Source organism: Bubalus bubalis, chromosome 3 (assembly GCF_019923935.1).
Source record: "Bubalus bubalis isolate 160015118507 breed Murrah chromosome 3, NDDB_SH_1, whole genome shotgun sequence".
NCBI lineage: Eukaryota > Metazoa > Chordata > Mammalia > Artiodactyla > Bovidae > Bubalus > Bubalus bubalis.
The window spans coordinates 7,755,028-7,768,983 of NC_059159.1; the positions used below are offsets into that span (position 1 = coordinate 7,755,028).

Sequence of the window (13,956 nt, forward strand, 5' to 3'; positions counted from 1 at the left end):
AGCTTAGACTCTGGGTAGCTGGGCTCCATGGCCATCAAGCTCAGTGGCTCATCCTGGTGCACCTCGGGGTGGGACCCGCAGGGACAGATGAGCTGGGCACCCCTCTGACCTGGTGACCTTGTAGCCAGGTGCAGACAGGTCAAAGGCCATCTACTGATCCTGTGGATTTGGGTGGGGTAATAAAAGATGGGAGAGAGGGGGCTCGAATGCTGGTTCCACCGCACAGCCCTGCCGCTTGGGCCTCTGTGTCCTTATTCCCAGGGTCTCAGCCCCCGGGGAGCTGGGGACTGGAGGAGCAGATGAGAATGAGAAAGGCCCAGCCTCTCTCACCTCTCTCCATCCCTTCCCTCTGGTTTCTCATCCGGTATCCCCTCCCCTCCCTCCTCACCTGGCTCGCACTGCCACACATCCCACTTGGCTTCAGCGGGCATCAGGGCCCCCCTCCCTCTTTTATTGCCCCACCCAGACCCACAGGATCAGCAAAGGGCAGCATGGGGCTTTCCTCAAAGGCCCCCCAGGACAGAATGCTCTGCACCCCTGGGAGCATCAGGAAGCACCCTGGGCCCAGTGACCGTGACCGTGACCCTGGTAGTGTTCACTGTCTGCGGTCACATCTTGTCGAAATGACTTGGCTGTTTTTCTACCTTTTGTTGATCCGGCTCCTTCATTCGTTCATTCTTTGGTGCATTCATTCCTTCAGTACTTCGGAAGCTGGGGCCTGTCCTTGATGCTGCAGATATAGGAATGCTTCAGGTTATCAGCCCGCAGGGGTCTACAGGCCCATGGGCTCCTGGGAATGAAAACTCTCAGAGGCGGGGTCTGTATGCCACCCTGCCACATCCCTCGACCCCCTGTCCACGGTTCACTTTAGGCAAGTTGGAGGGAATGGGGTGCCTCTAGGGTTGGGGGCAGGGCTTGGTGCACAGAGTGGGGGCAGGGGAAGAGCCACTGACAGAGCTGGTGGGTGGCTGGGTGAGGGGTGGAGAAAGATTGGCATCCTCTCAGCCTCAACTTAATTCCCTGGGCAAACAGCAGCGCTGGGAGCGCTGCTGGCAATCCACTGCGGCTTCAAAGGGCCTTGGGGCCATGGACTGTGTGGGCCATGGGCAAGGCGCCAGGCTTCCCCACTTCCTGGAGCGCTTGCATTCCTGGGAGCTCAGCTATCTGCTTCCTTCCAGGGGAAAGAGGGTCTGGGTCTTGGACCCTGCTGTCCTGCCCTCAGAGCGGCATCTGGGGGCCGGAGTGGGGGGCAGCCAGACTTGCAGCCCAGCCTCCTGGCTTGGTGAACGTGTACCCTGCCTCTCCCTGCCCTGCTGTACCATCTGGTTGGCTTCTGGGGGACAGTACCCTCCAGCTGGTCCCTGCCCTCCAGTGACACAGGGAGAGTTCAGGCCCCAGCAAGCCAGTCATGATGCCTCCGACCTGTCCCCACCTGGGAGCCTCGGAGTAGGCTGGACACAGGGGCCTCTGGAGGAAGGTGACCCCCCGGGGCTTCAGGCACCTCCTTGGCTCACACTGGCCCATGCAGGCCCAGCCTGGGCGGCCTCCCAAAGCCCCCTCCCCGGTGCCACTGCCTCCCCTCCCTTGTCACCTGTGTTTTCCTCTTCACCATACAAGAATGTGTCAGCAGGACCCGGGGCCACTCTGCCACCCATTGTGAAAGCAGGCTTCTCTCCACATCCCCACCTCTGACAAGCCCAGACCTGCCCCGCGGGGCCAACCCCCTGTCCCCTGCCGGGAGTCCAAATACACCTGTTTACCTTTGGGCCTCAGCCAGGGATGGGGACGGAAGCTCGCCTGACTCCTGACCAGTGGCCCCCACCGGCCCTCCCAGGCCTCCCTTCCACCCTCCACTCACTCTTCCTTCTGCAGGTCTGGGTGCCCAGAACACCTGGGTGGGGGAGGCGTGATGGCAGGAGAGTGTGTCCTGCCCTAGGCCAGCTCTGCAGGAGGCCTGACCCATTTGCTCCAGGACAGCATGGGACCCCATGCTGGGGGGGCCTTCCAGACATCCTGAGAGTCATGGGAGCCAGGAGTGGCTGGTCCTGTGGAATGGGATGTGCTCTGGACAGAGGAGGAGGACCCCCAAAGCCTGAGCTCCTGCCCTTTCCCCCTTCATCACTTTCATGGCTGGGGGATCCTTGGGGAAGGGAGGATGGGGAAAAGGTGGCAAGTTAGGAGACAGAAGGGTGGCCTCTTGCTTTGAGAAGGGACTGTTCCTAACACCTGAGAATGAAGTGGCTCAGGGCCTTCTTACCTCAAAAGTGGAAACCAGGGCTTCTATGGAGGCTCAGTGGTATAGAATCTGCCTGCCAAGGCAGAAAACATGAGTTCGATGCCTAATTCAGGAGGAATCCACCTACCAAAGAGCAGTTCAACCCATGTGCCATGACAATTGAGCCTGTGCTCTAGAGCCCCGGAGAGTGCCTAGAGACCGTGACCCACAAGAGAAGCTACTGTAAGGAGAAGCCCGTGTACCACAGCTAGAGAGTAGCCCCTTCTCGTGACAACCAGAGAAAGCCCACGCAACAGTGAAGACCCAGCACAACCAAAAAAGAAGTAGACATCAAAGGAAATGAGAAACCTGCTCAGAGAGCTTGGGTCACGGGCTCAAAGCCACACAGCTCAAAAGAGAAAGGACAACTCAATGCGACGTGGGGTCCTGGATTTAGATGCTGGAATGGAGAGGAGCATTACCAGGCCAGCAAGATGTGATTACCAAGTCAGTGTCAATTTCCTGATTGTGACGATGGTACTAGGGTTATCATGGAAGCATGTGCTTGTTCTAAGGAAATACACACTAAAGTATTTAGTAATAGTGGAGCATCCTGTCTACAACTTAGTCAATGGTGCAAGATATATTTTGATTGGGATTACATTGAACCTACAAATAAATCTGAAGTAAATGAACGTCATTTTTATTTTTTTAATTAAAAAAATATTTTTATTTATTTGACTGCACCTGGTCTATCTGCGGCATGTGGGGTCTACTTCCCTGACCAGGGATCGAACCTAGGCCCCCCCTGCTTTGGGAGCACAGAGTCGTAGCCACTGGACCACCAGGGAAGTCCCTGAACATCTTTTTTAAAAAGCCACCCAGCTAAGGGTCAGGGCAGGAATGAATAGGAGGGACAGGATTGGATACTCATGCTTCCCACCTTTCACTCTTTCCTCCCCCTATCAGTGCGACGAAGCCCTGTGTTTGGCTGACTTCACAGCCCCCATCTCAGCTTTGGCTGCTCCTAGAAAGTGTCTTCAGAGAAGGCAATGGCAACCCACTCCAGTACTCTTGCCTGGAAAATCCCATGGACGGAGAAGCCTGGTAGGCTGCAGTCCATGGGGTCGCTAAGAGTCCGGCATGACTGAGCGACTTCACTTTCATGCATTGGAGAAGGAAATGGCAACCCACTCCAGTGTTCTTGCCTGGAGAATCTGTCTATGGGGTCACACAGAGTCGGACACGACTGAAGCGACTTAGCAGCAGCAGCAGCAGCAGAAAGTGTCTTTGGACCCTTAGAAGTACCGATGCCTGCCGCCCCACACTGCACCCCCCATCCCAGGCATGGGGATTTTCAACTCCTGGTGGTTCTTCCTGGTGGTTCTTCCTGGCAGCCAGAGACTCCTTCAGCCTTTCCTCACCTGCACCCTGACCTTGCCCCACTCCCCCAGGATGGGCCCAGGCAGAGGGTGAGGAGGAAGGACAGTGACAGGCCCCCTCTGTCAATCCAGGCTGTACCCCATTTGGCAGGGGCTGGAGGCTGATCCTGGGGCCCAGTGGAGAGCCTGGAGCCCCCGTGTTCCCCTAGTGCTGGGGAACGTGCGGAGGAAGGCTGGTGGGTGGTGGGGAGAGGGAGGGAGTCAATGCTGTGGGGGGGCGTGTCTCAAGAGGGAAGACGGGGCAGCCTCCTCAGCGAGCTGTGGGAAGAGAGTGGGCTGGCACCCGAGTTCAGTAAGGCCCAGCCCGCTGGCCTTGCAGTGTGCTCACCCTTCTGAAATATTTGGAATAATTAGCAAGTGAAAGCAGCAAGTTAACCGGGGAATGCCAGGTTGGCCAGGAGCCAGCCTCAAGTGCAGGGAAAGAAAGGGGCTTCGGGGGAAGAAGGGGTCCGCGGAGACTGGGCAGGATTGTGTGGGACAGTGCCTCTGTTTGTGCCTGCCTGTGTGTGTGTGTGTGCGCGCGTGTGTGTGTGTGTGTGTGTGTGTGTGTGTGTGTGCTCACGCGTGCTGGGGGAAGGAGCTGTGCTGGCAGGGCTAGGTGGGGGCCGGGGGTGGGGAGTGATAGGTTCCAGGCAAAGCTGGGGCGAGGGGGTTGAAAGGTGCCCGCTGAGTGTCACCCATTTCCTGTGCCTCAGTTTCCCCATCAGAACTCTGGTAGGTTGGTTCCCCACAGGCTGGAACCTGACGGTGGGAGAGTAGGGTCTAGGCACCCTGTCTTTCATCTCCCCTGGTGGCCTTCCTCACCCTCAGTCTGCATTGGAGGGAAGGTTCCAGGTGGGGTGATTGCACCCGAGGGTGGGAAGTAGGGGCCCTGGGGCTGGGGCCCTCTGACCTCACACCCTGTCCCTCCAGAAAGGGACCGAGGAAGGGAGGAGCTGGAGACAGGCCCAGGCGAGGACTGAAGGCAAGCCTGGGCAGGCCCCCGTGGTGGGGGACTTGGGGGACGTGAACCGAGCCCTGGGCAAGCCCGGCCTTTGTGAGTCCCCGGGGCCAGGGAGGGGGCTGCGCCTCCTTTGCTGCCGCCCGCTGGGGACAGCAGGTGCTGTCTCCACACTGCACAGGTAGAGGCGCTAGGGCCTGGCTGCAGGGGACCCCTCCCCAGGGCTGCCTCTCAGTCCTTGTCTCTGGGGACACAGAGGTCATGGGGAGGGCATCAGCTGGCACTCTGCAGGCCTTTGGTGCCCCCACCCCGTCTTCCTCCCAGCCATTCCCCCTTGGCAGTGAAACCCCCCAAAAAACTGGCCCCCACTTTTCCCCAAACAAATTTGCAAGCAGGTCCATTTTAAATTTTTTAAAAGCTTTATTTTTAAAAATGTTTTACTGTAAATAACTTTTCATGAAAAAGTTAAGTTGCCTCACGGGGCAGGAGGGTGGATGTGGGACACAGCCCAAGGGGCTCAGGGTGGAGCAAGGCACTCCCCTGCACAAGCACAGGCAGGGGGCTCGGGTGATCCCCCGTTTTCTGGTCCCAGTGGTTCTAGCAAGCACCGTGTCCCTCCCGGTTAAGCCTCAGCTATAGCTACACTCACTACATTAGTCTTTCTGTCCCCCCTTCCCTCTGCAGCTTGGCTGCTCCTGTCCCCAGCCCTGCAGAAACCCAACTCCCCGCTGCTCTCAGCCTCAAGTTGGGCTCAAAGATTAGGGATTTATACCTCTAGAGATGGGGCCAGAAGGCCCCAGAGGCCTTAGAAAATCTCCTGGCTCCACCCGGCACCCCGACCTCGGTTCAGTCTCCTCTCTCTGGCCCCCTTCCCCAGCTCCGCCCCACATACTGTCGGCCTGGCCCCAGGGAAGCTCGGCCGGGAGAGGCCCCTAGGGGGTTAATTTGCAGTCACCTAATTAGCACTTGTTGTACCTGGGAACTTTCTCCGGATGGAGACCTGGGGAGGAGAGCCAGAGAGGGAGAAGTCCAGAGGCTAAGAGGCTCTGGGGCGGACCCTGTACTGTGGCTTCCAGCCTGAGCAGGGACCCTCCAAGCTGTAGCTCTCAAAGTGAAGGGGCCCGAGTGTGTCCCTGGGGCCGGGAAGAAGTGGATCAATGAAACACTGTGTATGGGGGCTGGGGAGGGGAGGCAGCAATTCTGGTCCTAGGTCCCAGTTCTCAGCCGCCTGGGCTGGAATCTGAGGACGGCCCGGGCTGCGGGCCCTGTGTCCTTGTGGGGTCAGCTTTGGGAGACCTGGCCCAGCCCCTGCCTGGGCAGTAGGGTTTCCATAGGCCTGCACTGGGGGGCAGTCTGGGCCCAGACGTGGGCGCTGTCCGGAGGGGGAGGGGCAGGGCCTGGTTTCTTACAAGAAGGCACCCACGCTGGCCCAGTCGTGCAGGTCGGTGGCCAGGGTGGCATCTCCGGCCTCAAAGAGGGGCTCCGGGGGGAGGCAGCTACTGCCGCTCTCGTCCCAAGGGTGCTGCAGGAAGGACGTGGCCAGGAAGGTCTCATCGAAGTCCAGGCTGTCGGCAGCCTGCTCCACTGAAGCCCCCCACGTAGCTGGGCAGTCGATGTGGTGGCCGTGGACGGTGAGGTCCACGTCCCCGTGCGAGGCGGGGCTCATTGGTGGGCTCAGCTCCAGGGCCTCCAGCGAGCCCAGCTCCCCGCCCAGAGTGCCAGCGTCGAAGATGGCCTCCCAGTCAAAGTTGCCCTTGAGGGGTTCCAGCTCGCCCTGCTCCTCCTGGGTGAGCAGCAGGGTGCTGGGGGGCCGAGGGACCTTGGCCACCCGCTTGGGCAGCGGCTGTTTGCGCTTATGCCCGAGCCTGCCCTCACCCGCACCCCAGCCCGCCTCCCCGGTGGCCTCCTCAAACTCCCGCAGCAGCTGTTGGGCCTCAGTGTTCACGGTCAGCGGCCCGGCCCATGGGGCGGCGCTGGGCTCTTGTGCGGCCTGGCGGGCGAAGGCTGGGTGGATGTGGACCGGGGGCAGCCGCCGCTTCTTGAAGGCTCCGCTCAGCAGCCGCTCTGCGTACTGGGGGTCGATGCGCCAGAAGCCCCCCTTGCCAGGCTCGTCCTTCTCCCGAGGCACCTTGATGAAGCACTTGTTCAGGGACAAGTTGTGGCGGATGGAATTCTGGACACAGGGAGAGAGGAGAGGAGGGTGGGTAAGTGGGCAGGGTTGGAGATGGGGGGCACCCAGTGCCAGTCCCCACAACCAGCTTCTCTCCGATGGGGGCCGCTGGGAGGGATGGAGGGCAGCAGAGGCGCAGCTCAGACCAGGAGGCTCTGGGACACCAGCCACGGGGCACCGGGAGTGCTGTCGGGGGTTTTTGTTCCCTGTTGCCAGGATATCTGCCTGCTCAGTCATCCGAGCCCTGAGCCGCAGGATGGCTCTCAGTGCCACCCTGTCCTGCCCTCCCTCCCCTCCCCTGCTGCTTGCAGCCTCTGGCCAAAGGCCTCGGCTCCCCCAGGGCCTGGACGGCCATCTCCTCTCTGCCTAGGCCTGGCTGGCCTTCTCTGTTTGTGAAGTGAGTGAGTGGGTGTGAGTGTGTGTATGTGTGTGTGTGGGGAGGGAGGTGGAATCTGATGAGTTTCCTTGTTTGTAGAGCCGGCCGCTGGCCTGGGCCCTCACTCCCCCGCCACCCCAACACTCCCCTCCTCCCATTCCAGGCTCTGAGGCCGCGGTTGATTATTACCCAGCCAAGAGGGCCAAGGGCATAGCACTCATTCCTGGGGCCTCTCAGGTTTGGGGTAGGGTGGCTGGGGGATCTCTGCTTTCTCACCAAGGTTACAAATGGTACTGCCCCCCCGGGTCAGAGCCCAAGCAAATGTGGAACATCTTGGAACTGTGATCCTGTGGCCTGTGACACAGGGAGTGATCCGCGCATCCTGGGTCTCTGTCTCCAAGAGGCAGATGATCGAAGATGCTGATGGTCAAATATGCTCAGGGCAAGGTGTGCCCAGCCTTCCATCACTACCCTGCTTTGTTCATGCCTGCGTGCACAGTCCCAACCACGTTGGGGAACAGCGGTCTGGGGCTTGGATGGTGGGGCCGGCAGGTGGGTAGTGCCCCCTAGCAAGACTGGGATGTTTACATGGCGGCCTGGGCCCCTTGGCTGCTCTGTGCCAGGTTCTGGAGACTTGGAACATGAAGCCAGTGTGGGAGGCACAGCCCCTGTGGAAAGCACCTGGCTCAGGTAATTGTCCCCCCAGGGAGGTTCATGAGAAGGGTGGGGAGGGGAGTGGTGGCAGGAAACCAGGGAGGGTTTGGGGTGGGGGATGGGACAACAGCTTTAGGAAGGCCGCACAGCCCTTCCATGGGGACACAGCTGGCCTTCACACCCCAGAGCACAGCCCCTCTCACCTCCCTGTCCTCCTCCAGCCAACTGAAACCAGGCAGGATGTAGAGCCTGTTTCCGATTCCAGTCCAGCCCTGACAAACTGGCCTGGAGCAGGGTCGTGTCTAGGAATTCTAGGACTTGGGACAAAAATGTGTCCCTCAGTCCATCAACCTCCCTCTAGGGGGCCAGCGTCCACACATAGTTTAGCCCTGGTCTTTGGACTGGGCCTGCTGGATGGGTGACAAGTTCTTTCCACTTCAACCTCAAATTCAACACCCCTAAAGCCCTCTGAACATCCGCCCTCCTTCCTCTCTGAAGTCAGAGTAGGGGCAGTTCCAAGCACTGGGCTCCCTAGAGGTCCTTCCTCGACGGCCTTCCTCCCTCGGGCCCTGGCTTGACGGCGGCGCCTGCGGATCTGGATCCGCGATGCCAGTCCAGCCCGCGGGAGCGTGGGCCGGGCTGGAGGGCCTCCCCTACCTGCCAAGTGGGATCAGCGTGGCGGAAGTAGCAGAAGTTGTCCGTGATCCACTTGTAGATGGCCGACAGGGTGATCTTGGTGGCCTTGCTGGCCTGCATGGCCATGCAGATGAGCGTGGCGTATGAGTAGGGCGGCTTCACGTGCGGGTTGGTGGCATAGTCCACGTCGTCGGGAGGCGGGGCCTGCAGCCCCGGGGGCGCGCTCCGCGACGTGCACGACGACGTGGGCTTGCCGGGCGTGTGCGGCTGCCCCAGGCAGGCGGGGTCGGCCGCCAGGGGAGACCCCGGCGCGGCCGAGCCTGGCACCTGGTGGTAGCCGTGGGGGTCGGTGCCCCCCGAGGGCAGGGCGGGAGCCTTGGCGTTGAGAATAGAGAATTCCTGCAGCCACTGCAGGCTGGTCAGGCTGTCATCCAGAGCGTCGGGCTCCTCCAGGCCGCCCTCTGACCCGGGCTCCTCCGCCGCCCCTGCCCCCGAGAGGCGTAGCCAGCTCTCCGCCATATCTGCGGGGACTCTCCGAGGGGGCGGTCAACATCCACGAGCCGAGCCGAGGGTGTCCGGCCGAGCTCTCTGGCCCGCTGACGCCCGCGGCTCGAGTTACACAGTCTCCCGGAAGACCGCTTCCATCCCGCGACCCGGGGGTCGCTTCCTCCGAATGGAGTGAGGTGCCTGCGGGGACCATAGCGGGAACTGAGCCCTCTTCCCCTACCTCCGACGAGAGAGTGTGCGCAAGGAGTTGGGGGGGGGGGGGGCTCCTCTAAAATTGTCCCCGCAGCTGGGGAGGATCTTTTACTGCCTTGGTCTGGGAAACAGAAGCTGTGCCCGGTGGTCCAACCTCCGCAGGGTCCGCCTGGCTCTTCCTCTTTGATGTTTTAGAGGAGACTTAATTAGCCAAACGAGGGAAGAGTGTAAGGGACATCCGAAGCCATTCTCTTCTCCCTAAGAGTGGGATATCAAGCCCTCTCCCCTCCCTCCATAACAAATGGAAACGGGGCGAGGGAGCCCAGGAGGGCAGTATCTTTGAAAAGGGCTGTTAGGATGAGGGAGCAAGGGGAAGGAAGGAAGGAAACAGGATAGAGAGTTGTAGGGATGCGGGAAGTGAGTGTCCCCCAAACTTCTCTGATGTCGTCCCCCGGGCCCGCCACTTACAGACGCCCTCCCTTTCCGCGGCCTGCAGACTACCCCGTCCCTTACCTGACTCAGAGCGCAGCACGGGCCAAAGGAATGTTCTGGAAGAAGTTCCTCCCACTCCCTGCGGCTCTCTGACACCCCACCCCCAGCTCGATGGCCCAGCCAGCAGTCCTTGTCGCCCCCACGCCCGACGGCGCCTCTCTGAACGCCAGAGGCCGGGGGACCGGCATTAAGTAGCAGCTCCGAAGGCTTCTCCTGCTGCTATGGCGACGCTCCGCCCCTATAAACAGCTTCCGCTTCTACCATTGGTCAGTGTGTCTCCAAGGGGACCGCAGGTTCTTAACACTCTCTCTGGCGGTAACTCTCTTCGAACTCCCTCCTCCTGCCGCCTTCTCCCGCGCCACGCAGCCCCCTACCCGCCACCCGGTCCCGGCTCCAAACATTCCCGCGCAAGGGCCCCGCGCAGGGTTCGGAGAGGCGCGCGGTTCGGCGCTCCAGCCGGCGCCCCGGGAGAGCCGTCCGCTGCGGGCACCTCACTCCCGCCCTACCCCCACCCCCCCACCCCACAACCTTCCCGTCTGGGCTGCTCTGAGGTGTAGACGGCTCCTGGGACGCAGCCTGGGGCGCGGAGACCAAGGCTGGGAGCGGCTTAGACTCGGGGACCGCGTGCTTGGGGTTTTCCTTTCCTCTCTGGGTTGTGAGTGGCACTTCCGCACGTTTCTGCGGCCTATCCCGGTCTCCCGACCCTGATTGTCGAGTGGTGCCCGCAGGCAGGTCTGACTCTCCGATGCCACCTGCCGCTTAGGTCCGCAGACGCCCCCATGGCAGGTAGGGTAATCATTCTTCCTGGTAAGCGCTCCCTCCCAACCCCATCCTCAGCAAGGTTCCCAGAAGTGGACATCCCAGGAGCTTCTTCGGAAGTGTCTCTCCCTCCCTTCACTGAGTGGTACCCAGAAAAGCCATGCCCTTGCCAAATTCTCCTACCAGAATCATTTGCTCCGTTAATTTCACTAGCCTTTAAGTGATGAGGACCAACAGCGGACTGTAGTCCCTTCTCCTCCCTACTCCCAGCCTCCCTCCAGTCACCAGCTTTCCTGCTCTTCAATTATTGAGCAGCTGCAGTTGGAAGTTCTCCGGTTTAAGGGCGGGGGGAGGGGGTGGGGGTTGGGGGGAGGGCTTGTTATCACGCCTTTGCACAGGAGCTGTGACCAGGCCAGCAGTCAACTCCCATCCAGGAACATGTCTTTCCCTATCCCTTGTCCTAGTTCACTCCTTCATATCCAGCTTGTCTTGAGGAAAAATAATAGAGTGCTGGAGAAAGTGAGAGAAACTTTCACAAATAAGCCAGTCCGCAGTTAACGGCTCTCCTTCACTTGTCAACAGTTTTATTCATTTTTAAGAATCATGCAGCAATCCATAAATGTTGCATCCTTGACGTCCCCACTGTAGTGTGCCCACAAGTGTACTCCGGGGGGTGAGGGGTACACAGATGGTACAGATCCCACATACTAGGTGTGCAGATCCTAAAGCAAAGTGAGAAACCAGCATGCCGAGATCAGGTGGACAGGACACGAACTCTTCCCAGGTGAGATGGCTTACAGTGTGTGGATCTGTGTCCAGGCGATGCCCCAGCGTGGGCATGACCTCTGGGGGGATGGGACTGGGTAGGTGAAGGAAAAAGGGCTCCATGAGGAGGCCAGGGTCATGGCACCACTCAGAAGTGAGCTCACAGGTGAGTTCAGACCCGAGCAAGGCAGGAAGGAACCGCAAACTCAGGGGAGTCTGTGGCTTCGTGGGAGAAGCCAGGCCCTGTCACAGGTTCTCTGGGTCACCTGCTTACAACATGATGGTCTCCAGATGATGGCTGGGGCATTTGCCCTGTTCCCTGACCAGGCTGAAGACCAGCCTGTCTGGATGAGCTATTTCTAGGAATCTTTTTCCCCCCCCTTTGGTTGGACCATGTGGCATGCAGGGTCTTAGTTCCCAGACCAAGGATCGAACCTGCACCCCCTGCAGTGGAAGTGCAGAGTCTTAACCACTAGAGCACCAGGGAAAGTTCTACTTGCCAAAGAGCTAAATGAGAGCAGAGAGGTGGGGGGCTTGGGGAGAGAGCAGGAACTGTCTGAGAAACAGGCATGAAGAGCCATTTCTCACCCAGGTCAGTCTTGGTTATGGAGCCAAGGCCTTGAGGAATCTCTCTGGGCTTCTTCCTTGGAGAAGGCAGACCCTCCAGAAGGGGTGAAGACAATGGCTTCCTCTTAGGGTTCCTGGCCGCTGTGGCTACTGTTTACCTGCCTCTCCTTCATCTCAAGTAACAGCACATTGTGAATACTACCTGCCGGGAGAGCAGGTGGGTCTGAATGCCACCACCCCAGGCTCAGGGAGGTCCCATTCCCTAATGTTTCTGGGGCTCAAACTTCAGGGAAATCAGTAAGTGGGGTTATTGCTCATATCTTAAATAAGATAGGGGCCATACGAATGTTTCGAGGAGAGAAAGAACATGAAGTGGGGCCTGAAACAGCAGAGTCTGCTGCAGGATTTCAGAGAAGGTGGACATGAGAAACTCAAGACAGAGGCAGAGGTTCCGGCTTGGCTTGTGTAGTGTCTGTTGGGACTACAGGCCTCCCCATCCCCCAGAGCAGGATGGGACCCACAGCCACCAGTGTGCGGGCCACCACCCGCCTGGCATCGCCAGGAAACTACACAGAAGCTTTGAAAGGTCCCCTGGGCACTGAGCTTGCCTTGAGGCCTTGGGGAGGACCTGAAAAGTTCTTCGAGGGCCACAATACCAACTATTAATTCAGGTCATTGCAGTGGACGTATCCTAGGGCTCTGTCAATCACACCTCTGCCTCACAAACTGTTGGATCCAGCTTTGCTTCCCAGTCTCAGGCTCCACTGAACAACAACCTCTTCCAAAAGCCGGCAGACAGCACATCTATCTGAGAGCCTGGAGAAACCCACTGACGACACCAGTGTTGAGACAGGAACAGCCAACAGCTTCCGGGCTGGCCTTGCTGTTTCAGGGTGTCAGTTGTATGTCCTACACGGGACTGGGGTGGGGTGGGGTGGACGTATGATTTGAACAATACCTCTAAATCTCTAATGAGCCTATGGAAGGCAGTACCTCCCCCATCAGGCTCACAGACCTGGGGGGAGGCAGGGGAGGACAGCGGGTCGTGGGGAAGCCCCCTGGACTGCCCCTGGCCCCAGCTCAGCCCTTTCCCCAACTTCCTTTGGGGCTCCTGGGCACCAGTTGAGAATCACCGCTCCACCCCCTCTCTCAATCTGTTTCTTCAACTATTTAAGAAAAGGGGGTGGAGATGGCTACAGTGGGGATAAGAAGGCCACTTGACAGGGTGGTAGTGATGAAACGTGATACCACACGACAGCTCCTAACACGTGCCTGGCACAGAGAAGGGGTCAAACTGTTTTTGCGGTGTCACCTTAGGATGGAGTCCCAGGCCTTCTTGAGTGCACCTGATCATAAATAACCCTCCGGAGGGGAGCCACGTAACTAAGGGATTCTCAGATTCAAGCATGATTTAGCCTCCTTCCTAAGCAGACAGACACATGAGGCACTGCCTCTGCCATCAGAAAGAAGAAAGAACTGTTTTCCCAACCAACATTCCAGTGGTTGCCACTGTTTCCTGTCCTGGAGAAAGGAGCTCCTAACACTTTCTGAGGGGGAGCTCCACTTCTAGTGCAATATGGCTTTCCCTTTTCGCAGGAGTCATCCCCCAACCCCCCACCCCGAACTGGAGGTTTCAGATTGGTCATGATGTCCCAGAGACCAGAAAACGCCAGGTGTTTGTAAGGAAGTCACGCAAACTCCGAGTCCTCTTGGTCTACCCGCCTAAGGAGACAAAGATGCACGAGAAACAAGTGGTCCACGGGCCTCAGCTCCACCTGAAGGTCAAGATTTGGTGGAAACGTTTGCAAAAAGTCTCTGCAGAGGGTCTCAGGAGCTGCAGTTCATCCCGTGGCTTTAGCCCTCAAGGAGCAAGGAGGCTTCTGGTCCCTTCTGAGAGGGGAAGGATCACGACTGCAGAAGGCTGGGAGAAGGAGCAGGTGCCCTCAAGCATCCAGCTTCCACGTGGGTCTAAAGAGTCTCCACGTGTCTTGCTGAGGATGCCCAGCAGGTCAGCGGTGCAGTGAGGCCAGGAAGGGATGCGAGGACAGGAGGGGGGCCCTGGCACACAGGCCGCGGTTCTCAGACGGCCAGAGGCCCCCACACGCAGGGCCTGTCCTCGGGGTCCTCCAGGCTTCCAGAGGACAAGCGCCGGCGCTGCGTGTTCCGACGACTTACCACGTTGTCATCGGCCTGCCAGGCACCTGAGAAGAGAAAAGCAAGGTTACTCGAGCTGGACCTCCA

At 59.2% G+C, this 13,956-nt stretch overlaps 2 protein-coding genes across 4 annotated transcripts in view; both read right to left on the reverse strand.

Moving 5' to 3' along the window:
* Nucleotides 1-4,997: 4,997 nt before the first annotated feature.
* On the reverse strand, nucleotides 4,998-9,837 carry FOXJ1 (forkhead box J1). The gene is made up of 3 exons (XM_006045294.3): nucleotides 9,646-9,837; nucleotides 8,455-9,120; nucleotides 4,998-6,770 (listed from the first exon to the last, which is right to left on the reverse strand). The coding sequence occupies exons 2-3, from the start codon at nucleotides 8,950-8,952 to the stop codon at nucleotides 6,003-6,005; spliced, it is 1,266 nt and encodes a 421-aa protein (XP_006045356.1). The 5' UTR covers nucleotides 8,953-9,120; nucleotides 9,646-9,837; the 3' UTR covers nucleotides 4,998-6,002.
* Nucleotides 9,838-10,937: 1,100 nt separating this feature from the next.
* RNF157 (ring finger protein 157) overlaps nucleotides 10,938-13,956 on the reverse strand; it is a 74,787-nt gene continuing 71,768 nt past the window's right edge. For all 3 annotated transcript variants that reach the window (XM_006045295.4, XM_006045296.4, XM_044938597.2), the window contains one exon: nucleotides 10,938-13,916. In XM_006045295.4, the coding sequence (XP_006045357.2) occupies nucleotides 13,795-13,916 (122 nt within the window). In that variant the 3' untranslated portion in view covers nucleotides 10,938-13,794. The remainder of the gene's footprint in view (nucleotides 13,917-13,956) is intronic.

Excerpts from the sequence above, each read along its gene's own strand:
- FOXJ1 (XM_006045294.3), bottom strand. The coding sequence starts at position 8,952 with ATGGCGGAGAGCTGGCTACGCCTCTCGGGGGCAGGGGCGGCGGAGGAG. Across the intron at positions 6,771-8,454 it reads ACGCTGATCCCACTTGGCAG|AATTCCATCCGCCACAACTT; the intron begins GTAGGGGAGGCC and ends CCCTGTGTCCAG.